This window comes from Muscardinus avellanarius, assembly GCF_963383645.1.
Source record: "Muscardinus avellanarius genome assembly, chromosome: 16".
In the NCBI taxonomy this organism is placed as follows: domain Eukaryota; kingdom Metazoa; phylum Chordata; class Mammalia; order Rodentia; family Gliridae; genus Muscardinus; species Muscardinus avellanarius.
In genome coordinates, this window is record NC_137802.1 from 19,780,866 (window position 1) to 19,793,591 (window position 12,726).

Consider the following 12,726-nt stretch of genomic DNA (forward strand, 5'->3'; position numbering starts at 1 on the left):
CTGTGTGATCCTCCAGTGCTCAGGAATTACAAGTGTGTGCCACTGCGCCTGGCTTTATTCTTTATTTTGAACCAGGGTCTCTCTGAGTCGCAAAGCGCCTCACTAAGTAGCTGAGGCTGTCTGTGAGCCATGATCCTCCTGTCTCAGCCTCCCAAATGCTGGGATTACAAGCATGCGACAGCACGCCCGGCTCTTTATCCTTTATTTTGAAACAGGGTCTCACCAAGTTGTGGAGGATCTTACTAAGTAGCTGGAGCTGGCTGCAAACCTGCAATTCTCTTATCTTAGCCTCCCAAGTACTGGGACTACTAGCATATGCTACTACCCTGGGCTAACAAAATTATTCTTGATCCTCTAGGACTATAACTAAGCAGGAGAAATGTCTGCGGCTCCTCATTTTCATAGCCTTCCTATCTGTGGGGTGATGGAGTAATGACTGCTCTCTGCTTTACACTGCCATGATAACTTTGTTTCTTTGTTTCCCTTGCAGAGGAAGTAGCCAAGTTGGAGAAGCACTTGATGCTTCTCAGACAAGAATATGTCAAGCTACAGAAGAAATTGGCAGAGACAGAGAAGAGATGCACTCTTTTGTCTGCTCAGGCAAACAAGGAAAGCAATAGTGAGTCCTTCATCAGCCGCTTGCTGACGATAGTGGCAGACCTCTACGAGCAGGAGCAGTGCAGGTGAGCTCCTGGATATGGGAGAAGCAATCCCTCTGTTTTATTCCCTGGCCACTTCACACCACGTTATAACTTCTTGTTCATTTTTTTTTTTTTTTGCCAAACTTATTTCTATCTAATCTATTACAAGCTTTTATTTCCTAAAATATAAGCCTGCCTGCCTGCCTGCCTGCTGTCTTTCTTTCTTTCTTCCTTTCTTCCTTCCTTCCTTCCTTCCTTCCTTCTTTCTGTACTGGGGGTGGAACCCAGGGGCATCCTACCTCTGTGCTATACCTCCAGTTCTATTTCTTATTCTTTATTTTGAAACAGGGTCTAACTGAATTGCAAAGGGACTCACTAAGTAGTAGCTGAGGCTGTCAGCAACCCGTGATCCTCATGTCTCGGCCTCCAAAATACTGAGATTGCAAGCGTGCACCACCATGCCCAGCATAAATGTAAGCTTCTTGAGGCAAAAGTTTTGTCTTAACTGCTCTTCTCCAGCAGAGTGTAGATGTTATAGTGATAGCACTAAGGCAGGAGGAATTAGCTTACATGTCCAGGGATCCAGAAGGGAAAAGAAAGGTCCTTTTTCCTTGGGATGACCCAAGAGGGGGGGTCTTAGCTGGGCTTGGTGGCACACACTTGTAATCCCTGTACATGGGAGGCTGAGCAGGAGGATCGGAGGTTTAGGACTATCCTTAGCAACTTAGACTCTTAGCAACCTAGTGAGATCCTGTTTCAAAATAAAAAATAAAACAAGAAAGCCAGGCGTGGTGGCGCACACTTGTAATCCCAGCATTTAGGAGACTAAGTCAGGAAGATCGTGGTTTGCAGATAGCCTCAGCTACTACTTAGTGAGGCCCCTTGCAACTCAGACCCTGTTTCAAAATAAAGAATAAAAAATTGGGCTGGGGGTGTAGCTTAGAGATAGAATGCCCCTGGGTTCCATCTCCAGCACACAAAAATAAATGAATGAATGAATCAATCAATCAATAAAAAAGCTCAGAGTTAGAATGGCCCATGGTTCAATACCCAGTGCCACACAAAAGAAGGAGGGAATCTTAGTACTAGTGAGTGATACAGCATGATGGTTGAAGTTGGGTTGTGGAATTTTAGAAGCCTAGCTGGCCCTAAGAGTTCTGGTGTACCCCTGAAATCCCAGCCACCCAGGAAAATGAGACAGGAGGATTGAAAGTTTAGGGCCAGGTTTGACAACTTAGTGAGCTACTAGCTAAAAATAAAACCTAAAATAGGCTAGAGGTATAGCTTAATGCTATAGCGCTTGCCTAGCATGCATGGGGGCCTGTGTTCAAACCCAGCACTGAAAAAACAACAACAAAAAACCCCAAACCATTTACTAGCTATGTGACATCAAGCTGTTTGATGTGTGTCAGTTTCAAATTTTTTTCCTGTCTTTTTCCATGGTCAAGTGAAAGCTTTGTTTCCTACTGGCCCAGGGTAGCCAGACTTACTTCTCTTATAGACACATCTCTCCAGGCTCTTCCCCTTTACTTCTCCCATCATTTACCTTCTCAATTACTTATCAAGTTAATTGCATTCTTTTTTACCTGCTTAGTTAAATACCAGTGGGTCTCTCAGCTTTTAAAACTTAATTTTTTTGTGGGTCTAGGGATGGAACCCAGGGACATTTGACCTCCGAGCTATACCCCCTGCCCTATTTTTATTCTTTATTTTGAAACAGGGTCTCACTAAGTTGCAGAGGGCCTCACTAAGTAGTAGCTGAGGCTCTCCGGGAACTGTGATCCTCCGGTCTCAGCCACCTGAATGCTGAGATTACAAGCATGTGCCACCAACTCCCTGCCTAAAACTTTTTATCTTTTATCTAAAGAAAGTTGAAAAGCAGAGCGTGGTGGTGCACGCTTGTAATCCCAGCATTTGGGAGGCTGAGACAGGAGGATCAGGTTCACAGTCAGCCTAAACTACTTAGTGAGGCCCTTTGTAACTCAATGAGACCTTGTTTCAAAATAAAGAATTAAAAAATAGTGCTGGGGGTGTAGCTTAGAGATATGCCTTTGGGTTCCATCCCCAGTACCACTAAAATAAATAAACAAATAAATAAACAAACAAACAAATAAACAAATAATGAGGTTGGCTGGGCATAGTGGCACACTCTTGTAATCCCAGCCTTTGGGAAGTTGAGACAGGAGGATCACGCTTCATGGATAGCCTCAGCTACGTAGGCCCTTTGCAACTCAGGGAGACCTGGGGGTGTAGCTTGAAGGTAAAATGCCCCTGAGTTCCATCCCCAGTACCGCAAAAAAAAAAAAAAAAAAAAAGAGTTACTTGTATTGTTATCTGTTATTGTCTACAGTTTAGTAAGAGGTAGGGAATGGGGCCTTCATAGAGGATTGAGCCCTTGAGATAGAATAATTGAAATTGGGATAGGAATTTCTAAAGCAGATTATCTTTTACCAAGACAGGAAAACAACAACAAAAAGAACTACTTTTGTCTCATAACATGCATTTTGTTAAAGAACTTAACAAGCATTTTTATGTGTATATGAGTAACAGGAGTGACTGAAATGTAGGTTTTAAAATTTTTATGTTGTGAGCTGGGTGTGGTGGCGCACACTTATAATCCCAGCATTCAGGAGGATGAGACCAGACGATTGTGGTTCACTGGCAGCCTCAGCTTCTTGATGAGACCCTGTTTCAAAATAATAAAAAACAGGGCAGGGGATGTAGCTCGGAGGTCGAATGCCCCTGGGTTCTATGCCCCAACACCACCCCCTCGGATTTTTTTTTGGTAGGTATAACTAACATTTAATAAACTGTACATGTGAAAATGTAGTTTGATAAATTTTGACATGTGCACAGAATCGCAATGAAGATCATCGACATACTGACCATCCCAGAGGTTTCCTAGCTGACCCCCTTTGTAATCTTCTATTCTAGTTCTGACTCTTATCCCCAGGCAAGTGCTAATCTCTTTTCCATCATTATAGATAAGTTTGCATTTTCTAGATTATGCAAATGGAATTATAGAATACGAATATTTTTTCATCTGTTTTCATTTACTCAGCTTAGTTATATTGTAACTAATCCAATATATAGCATATATGATCAGCTCATTCCTTTTTATTGCTACAAAACACTTATTATATGGCTATACTCCAATTTGCTTAACCATTTATCAACTGGTACAAATTTGGGTTGGCACTAGTTTGGGCTATTACAAGGTTGCTATGAACATTATATATAAATGTGACATATGTTTTACTTTTTTTTTTCCACCTGTAGTGGAATGAATGAGAGAGATGATTATGACTACTCAACTTTTATTTTTTTTAATAAATTTTTATTGGTACATTGTAGTCATACATCTCAATGGGATAAAAAAAAACTTGTGGAGATATACATGCACACATTAGCCCCCACCAATCTCTGACCCCCCCCTCACCCATGCTTGGCTTCCTGATTGACTTTGATATGTTTAAGTACATCATGTGTTTTAAAGAGTTTCCCTTATCCTCACTCTTATCCCCTCAGATATGTCACCTTCATTGTTCCTCTATAGGGTCCCTTCTTCATCTAGAGTTCCTCCTGTTACACATTTCTCCCTAATATTTTGCACATTATGAAAAGCATCTGATTTTTTTTGTGTGACATTTCATTATAAATGCCATAATTTTGTTCTCCCTTATGGCTGAGCAAAATTCTATTGTGCACCCCCCCCCCAGATTTTTATGTTGTGAAATGAGGAAGAAACTGCTATGTGTATTTTTGTGTGTGTGTGTGTGTGTGTGTGTGTGTGTGTGTAATTTGTGTGTGTGTGTGTGTGTGTGTGTGTGTGTGTGTGTGGTGCTGGGATTTAACCCAGGGCATTCTACCTCTCAGCTACTTCCTCTGCTCGATTTTTTTTTTTTTTTTTTTTTTTTTTTTGCGATACTGGGGTGGAACCCATGGACATTCGGCCTCTGAGCTACACCCCAGCCTGATTTTTTTTTTTTTTTAAACTGGGGATGGAACCCAGGGGCATTCTACCTCTGAGCTATATACACCAGCCCTATTTTTTTTTTTTATTCTTTATTTTGAAACAGGGTCTCTGAGTTGGAAAGGACCTCACTAAGTAGCTGAGGGTGGCCGTGAACCGCAGTCCTTTTGTCTCAGCCTCCCAAATGCTGGGATTACAAGTGTGCGCCACCACACCCAGCTCCAGCCTGATTTTTTATTCTTTATTTTGAAACAGGGTCTCACTGAGTTGCAAAGGGCCTTGTTAAGTAGCTGAGGCTGTCTGTGAACTGCGATCCTCCTGTTTCAGCCTCTTAAATGCTGGATTACAAGAGTATGCCACTCCCAGCTCTGAATTTTTTATTCTTTATTTTGAAACAGGGTCTCACCAATGTGGAGGGCCTCACTAAGTAGCTGAGGCTCGCTGTGCACCTAGATCTCCCTGTCTCAGCCTCCCAAGTATTGGGATTACAAGGATGCACCACCATGCCCAGCTCTGTTTTTAACTTTTTCTGGTAGTAGGGATGGAACCCAGGGGTTTACTACCTCTGGACTCCCAGACCTATTTTTTTTTTTTTTTTCAGTACTGGGGATGGAACCCAGGGGCATTCTACCTCCGAGTTGACACTTTCAGCCCTATTTTTTATTCTTTATTTTCAAACAGGGTCTCACTGAGTTGCAAGGGGCTCACTAAGTAGCTGAGGCTGGCTGTGAACCTCAGTCCTCCTGTCTCCGCCTCCCAAGCGCGGGGATTACAAGCGTGCGCCGCCGCGCCCGGCTGTATTCATTATTTTAAAAGCCAACCTCAGGTTTTTTTCTGTTGAAGTGTTTGAGAAACTCTATCAAGAAACTTCAGGTGGGCTTGGTGGTGCACGCTTTCAATCCCAGCATTTGGGAGGCTGAGACAGGGGGATTGCAGTTTGAGGATAGCCTCAAGCTACTTAGTGAGGCTCTTTGCAACTCAGTGAGACCCTGTTTCAATATAAAGAATAAAAATAGAGCTCGAAGGGATGTAGCTCAAAGGTAGAATGGTTCCATTCCCAGGGCCGCAAAACAAAAAAAAAAAAGAGTTTTTTTTTTTTTTTTTTTTTTTTTGTGGTCCTGGAGATTGAATCCAGGGGCACTCTCTGTACCACATACCCAGTCCATTTTAAAGATTATTTGTTAATTTGAAACAGGGTTTCATTAAGTTGCGGAGACTGGTCTTGAACTGCAATCTTCATATTTCAGCCACCCAAGTACTGAGATTATAGGTGTTGGCCATCATTCCCAGTTAGGAAACTCTTCATTTGTGTCTGCTCCCCAGTAACGGCATCCTGGTTCCCATATTTTAAAGGAAATGCTCTCTATGTAGTGCTGTGAATCAAACTCAGGGCTTTATGCATGCTAAGCTACATTCTTAGACTCGTAAATAATCTTTAATTGATTGGAATGAAGTTTAAAAATATTTCAAGGCTCTCCAATTTTTTCTGCATGCCTAGCTCTAATTAATATGTGTGTGCGTGTGCGTGTGTGTGCATGCGTGCCTGTGTGTGTTACTGAGGATTGAACCCAGAGGCATTCTACCTCCAAGCTTTTTCTTTTTTTTTTTTTTTGTTGTTGTTCAGTACTGGGGTTTCATCCCTGGTACCAAAGAAAGGAAGGAAGGAAGGGAGGGAGGGAGAGAGGGAAGGAAGAGAGGGAAGGAAGGAAGGAAGAAGGAAGGAAGAGAGGGAAGGAGGAGGAAGGGGAGAGAAGGGAAAGAAAGGAAAGAAAGAAATAGGGTTATGGATGTAGTGTGGAGGTAGAACATTCCACAGTTCCACCCTCGCACAAAAAATAATTTAGCCAAAACCTAGCTTCAGACGATGCCTTGGCTTTCTTCCTATTTCTTTACTTCCTCCACTCCTTCTTTTCTTTTTCTTTTCTTTCTTTTTTTTTTTTTGTGGTACTGGGGTTGGAACCCTGGGGCATTCTACCTCCAAGCTATACCCCCAGCCCTATTTTTTATTCTGTATTTTGAAGCAGTGTCTCACTGAGTTGCAAAGGGCCTCACTAAGTTCTGAGGCTATCCACACACCCGGTTCCAGCTATTTTTATACTTTATTTTGAAACAAGGTCTCACTAAGTTGTGGAGGGCCTCACTAGATAGCTGACTGAGGTTGGCTGCATACCACTATCCTCTTGTCTCAGCCTCCCAAGTACTGAAATCACAGGTATATACCACCACGCCTGGCTCTAATCTCTAATTTTTTTTTTTTTTTTTTCGGTCTGTGGATGGAACCCAGGGGTATTTGACCTCTGAGCTACACCCCCTGCCCTATGTTTTATTCTTTATTTTGAAACAGGGTCTCACTGAGTTGCAGAGGGCCTCACTAAGTAGCTGAGGTTGTCTGCGAACCACTATCCTCCAGTCTCAGCCTCCTGATTGCTGGGATTACAAACTTGCGCCACCACGCCCAGCTTGGCTCTAATGTTTTTAAAAATGATGATAAGGCCCAGCATTGTGGCCCACACCTATAATCCTGGTACGTGGTAGGCTGTTATTGGAGAACTGGTTTGAGGATAGTCTCAGGAACATAGTAAGACCCTGTTTCCAAACAAAAAATAAAAAGGACTGGGGGTTTAGCTCAGTAGTAGGCTGTCCTTGGGTTCACTTCCTAGCACCACACACACAGAAAATTATTAGAAATGAAGCTGGGCTGGGTGTGGGGGTGCACGCTTGTAATCCCCGCCCTCGGGAGGCAGAGACAGGAGGATCGTGCAGGTTCGAAGTCAGCCATGCTGGCTTAACAGACCTTCCTGTTTCCAAATAAAAAAGTATAAAATAGGTCTGGGAGTGTAGCCTGGAGGTAGAAGGGTTTCCAGGAACCCCAGTACCACCATAAAAAAAAAAAAAAAAGAAAGAAATGAAGCTGGGTGTAGTGGCATGTGCCTGTAATCTCAGTACTTGGGAGGTTGAGACAGGAGGATCACAGAATCGAGGCTAGCCTCAGCAACTTAGACCTTGTTTCAAAACAAAACATAAAATATGTCTAGGGATATAGCCCAGAGGTAGAATGTCCCTGGGTTTAATCCCCAGCACCCCTCTCCCCCAACATACACAGAAAAACGATTAATGAAGTCATTATCTTTATTTCCCTTTAGTGTATATCAGACTATAAAAGAGAAAAAAAAAAAAAAACTGGCCTGACATTCATGAATAGTAGGTAGGATTTCTTTCTGTTATTTGGTACTAGGGATTGAGCCCAGGGGTATTCTACCTCTGAAGTACACCTCCAGCCCTATTTTTTATTCTTTATTTTGAAAATAGGGTCCTAGTTCCAGAGGGCTTCACTAAGTAGCTGAGGCTAGCTATGAACCTGTGATCCTCCTTTATCTGCCTCCCAAGTATTGGGATTATAAGCATGTGCCACCATGTATGGCCCTTTTTATTTTTTATTTTGAAACAGGGTCTTTTTTCTCTTCCTTTTTTTTTTTTTTTTTGGTACTGGGGATGGAATGCAGGGACATTCTAACTCTGAGCTGCACCCCCAGCCCTTTTTTTTGTTTGTTTGTTTGAAACAGCATCTCACTGGATTGAAAGGGCCTCACTAGGTAGCTGAGGCTGTCCAGGAACTGTAATCCTCCTTTCTCAGCCTTCCAAATGCTGGGATTATAAGCGTGAGCCACCACACCTGGCTGTACCTGGCTAGAATTTAATTCTTTTTTTTTGTTGTTGTTGTTGTACTGAGGATGGAACTCAGGGACATTCTACCCCTGTTCTACACCCCCAGCCCTATTTTTTATTCTCTATTTTGAAACAGGGTCTCACTGAGTTGCAAAGGACCTCATTAAGTAGCTGAGGCTGTCCGTGAACCGCGATCCTCCGGTCTCAGTCTCCCAAATGCTGGGATTACAAGTGTGTGCCACCACGCCTGGCTGTTTTTTTTGTATAATATTAGGGCATAAATATGGAAACTGTTTGTATGTTGCTACTGGGGATTGAATCCAGGGGCATTCTACTTCTTAGCTGTACCCCAGCTGTATTTTTTATTTCTAATTTTCAATCAGGGTCTTGCTAAGTTGTGAAGGACCTCACTTCAGAAGCTGAGTCTGGCTGAAAACCTGCAACCCTTCTGTCTGAGCCTCCCAAGTCCTGGGATTACAAGTGTGCACCACCACACCTGGCTTCATTTTTTATTTTGAAATTTGGTCTCACTAGGTTGCAAAGGGTCTCACAAACTTGCAATCCTCCTGTCTCAGCCTCCCAAGTTACTGGGATTACAGCAATGACTTCCACTTCCTTTGTTAATAAATGGTTGAATAATAAGTGCCCAGTTTGATTCTAGATGTTTCTGGTGAAAATAGTCCAGGTGGCGAGCTTCCTCCTCTTGGCTCCTTTGTCAAAGCTTGTTTGTTTAGTTTTTCTGTTTCACCTGCCTGTAGATTGATACAGAGCATGGCAGCACCACAGTCTCAGCTGTCATTACTGGTCTTAAACTTCATACCTTTCTTTCCTTGGTGGTTTCTCTTGATTCATCCTGCATAAAATTTCCTCTACTTGCCGGGCGTGGTGGCGCACGCTTGCAATCCCTGTGCTTGGGAGGCTGAGACAGGAGGATTGCACAGGTTCGAAGCCAGCCTCAGCTACTTAGTGAGGCTCTCAGCAACTTAGTGAGACCCTGTTTCCAAATAAAATAGAAAATGGATCTGGGAGTTTAGCCCAGAGGTAGAAAGCCTCTGGGTTCCATCCCCAGTACCACAAAAAAAAAAAAAAAAAAAAAAATCCTTTACTTTATATTTGAGTATTATTTATTATTGTAATTAACTTCAAGGTTCATAGGTTCTTAGGTTCAAAACCATAAGAGAGCCTGGCGTGGTGGTGCATGCTTGTAATCCCAGCATTCGGGAGGCTGACACCAGATGATTGTGGTTTGAGGGCAGCCTCAGCTACCTAGGGAGGCCCTTTTGCAACTTATTGAGACCCTGTTTCAAAATAATAAAAATTAGGGCTGGGGGTATAGCTCAGAGGTTGAATGCCTCTGGATTCCATCCCCAGACCTGCAAACAAACAAACAAACCCCCCAAAAAACCATAAGATTCTTATTAGGAGATATATTTAAAAGCACAGTATACCATGTAGGCTAGATGTAACAGGAAACATTTCCAGCAGCATACTTAAATTGGCTCATTAGAATTTAGTGCCAGGTGGCTGGGCGTGGTGGCACATGCTTGTAATCCCCGTGCTTGGGAGGCGGAGACAGGAGGATCGCGCAGGTTTAAAGTCAGCCACGCTGGCTTAAGAGACCCTGTTTCCAAATAAAAAGTATAAAATAGGTCTGGGAGTGTAGCCCGGAGATAGAAGGGCTTCCAGGAACCCCAGTACCAACCCAAAAAAAAAAAAAAGAAGAAGAATTTAGTGCCAGGTGTAGTAGCTCACAGTTATAATCCCAGTACTTGCAAGACTGGGACAGGATGATCGCAGATTCATGGTCACACTCAGCAACGGGAGGCCCTCTGCAATTTAGTGAGATGCTGTTTCGAAATAAATAATAGCCGAGCGTGGTGGCGCACACTTGTAATCCCAGCATTTGGGAGGTGGAGATCGGAGACCAGAGGATTGCGGTTCTCAGACAGCCTCAGCTATTTGGCGAGGCCCTTTACAACTCAGTGAGACCCTGTTTCAAAAACTAGACTAATAACTAGAGCTAGGGGTGTAGCTTGGAGGTACAGTGCCCCTGGGTTCCATCCCTGGTACTGCAACAAACAAACAAACAAACAATAGAGGCTGGGCATGGTGGCGCATGCTTGTAATCCCAGTGCTTGTAAGGCTGAGACAGGAGGATTAAACAGGTTTGAAGCCAGCCTCACCTACTTTGTAAGGTTCTCAGCAACTTAGTAGGACCCTGTTTCCAAATAAAATATAAAATAGGTCTGGGAGTATAGCCCAGAGTACTAAAGCACCTGGTTTCCAAACCCAGTACCACAAAAAAAATAAAGAAGTAAATAAATAAACAATAAAAGCTGGCCATGATGGTTCGCACATGTAATCCCAGCATTTGGGAGGCTGAGACCGGAGGATTGTGGTTCACAGACAGCTTCAGCTAGTTAGTGAGGCCCTTTGCAACTCAGTGAGACCCTGTTTAAAAAAAAAAAAAAATAGGGCTGAGGGTGTCGTTTGGAGGTAGAATGCCCCTGGGTTCCATCCCCAGTACCACAAAAAAACCCAAACAGACAATGATTAAAATAGGATGGGGGTATAGCTTCGAGGTAGATGCCTTTTTAGTAGATGCAAGTTTCTCATTCAGCATTCATGTTATCAGCTGTGAATCTTAGCTATATCTAATTACAGTGACTTTTAAAATATTTGTGAATATTTTTATTTATCAGTGATCTGAAGATAAAGGTTGGGGGTAGGCACATCAGTGCTCACAAGTTTGTCCTGGCAGCCAGAAGTGACAGCTGGAGTCTAGCCAACTTGTCTTCCACTGAAGAACTGGATCTGTCAGGTGAGCGCTGCTCTATCATGGATACAGATGTAACAGCACAAGAGTGCTTGACCAAAAGTTCTGATGTGTCGTTTTGAAAGTAAAATACTAAGCCAGGCATGGTGGCACATATTTGTAATCCCAGCATTCAGGAGGCTGAGACCTGAGGATCGTGGTTTGCAGACAGCCTCAGCTGAGGTGTTCGGAGGTAGAATGCCCCTGGGTTCCATCCCCAGACCCCCCCCCCCCACACACACACACAGAAAGAAAGTAAAATACTTTTATCCTACCCAACATGGTGGTCCACTCTTATAGTCCCGGTACTTGGGAGTCTAAGACAGGAAGATCACAGGTTAGAGGACAGCCTCAGCTAGTTTGGCCCTCCGCATCTTAGTTGAGACCCTGTTTCAAAATAAGAAGTAAAAACCAAGCGTGGTGGTATATACTTGTAATCCTCGTATTTTTCAGGCTTAGAGAGCGGGATCGCAGGTTGCCACCAGTCTCAGCAATTTGTGAGGCTTTCTGCAACTTAGACCCTATTTCAAAATAAAGAATAAAATAGGTCTGGGGGTAGAGCTGGGAGGTAGAATGCCCTTGGGTTCCATCCCCAGTACCACAAAGAGGGAAAAAAAAAGGGGCTGGGGTTGGGGTTGTAGCTCTTAGATAGAATGCCCCTGAGTTCCACCCCTAGCGCGCGCGCACACACACACACACACACACACACACAAAAAAAAAAAAACTGATTTATTTTTTTAATTTTTAATTTTTTTATTTGTGGTGCTAGGGATTGAACCCAGGGACATTCTGTCTCCGAGCTATACCCCCAGCCCAACTTTTTATTGTTTATTTTGAAACTGGGTCGAAACTGGGTCTCACTAAGTTGCTGAGGGCCTCACTAAGTAGCTGAGACTGGCCACGAGCCTGGATCCTCCTGTCTCAGCCTCCCAAATGCTGGGATTTCAAGCATACACCACTACACCTGGTTAAAAAAACTATTATTGTTGATTTTTTTTGTGTGTGTGTGTGATACTGGGGATTAAACCCACATGTGTTCTACCTCCAAGCTGTGCTCTCAGCCCTATTTTTTAAATTCTGAAACAGGGTCTCACTAAGTTGCTGATATCCTCAGCTACTTAGTGAGATGTAACTCAGAGGTAGAATGCCCCTGAATTCAATCCCCAGTACCACACAAAAATAAAAACACAAAAAAGGAAGTCCTGGAAAGTTGAGGGTGTGGATCACTGGTGTAGCATTTGCCTGTCATTCTTGAGGCCCTGGGTTTGGTCCCTGCATTGCAAAACCAAAACGTACAGACAGATAAAATCTCTGGATTCTCCTCCTTTTATAAAGAACGAGTATGTATTGATCCTCTTCTAACATTGTAAGGTCTGCTTTCAGGAGTGATTCACTTCAAAGAAAATGGGTTTTAGGCAACTACAGTAATAGCTGGCAGTAGTCTCTAGCACCTTTTCTTTTTCTTTTTCCTTTTGTGGTGTTGCTAAGGATTGATCCCAGGGACATTCTACTTTTTTGTCTGAACCTAGTACTAGGAATTGAGCCTCAGGGCATTCTACCTCTAAGATACACCCCTAGCTCTTTCTTATTTTTATTTTTAAACAGGGTCTCACTACTTGCTGAGGCCTTCC

The 12,726-nt window shown here is 43.2% G+C and overlaps 1 protein-coding gene across 2 annotated transcripts in view; it reads left to right on the plus strand.

The window, feature by feature from the left end:
• Positions 1 to 495: 495 nt before the first annotated feature.
• Positions 496 to 12,726, plus strand: part of ANKFY1 (ankyrin repeat and FYVE domain containing 1) — a gene marked incomplete at its 3' end in the record, with an annotated part of 82,467 nt that continues 70,236 nt past the window's right edge. For both annotated transcript variants that reach the window (XM_080713276.1, XM_080713277.1), the window contains exons 1-2: positions 496 to 683; positions 10,983 to 11,101. In XM_080713276.1, coding sequence (XP_080569402.1) covers positions 520 to 683; positions 10,983 to 11,101 — 283 coding nt within the window. In that variant the 5' untranslated portion in view covers positions 496 to 519. The remainder of the gene's footprint in view (positions 684 to 10,982; positions 11,102 to 12,726) is intronic.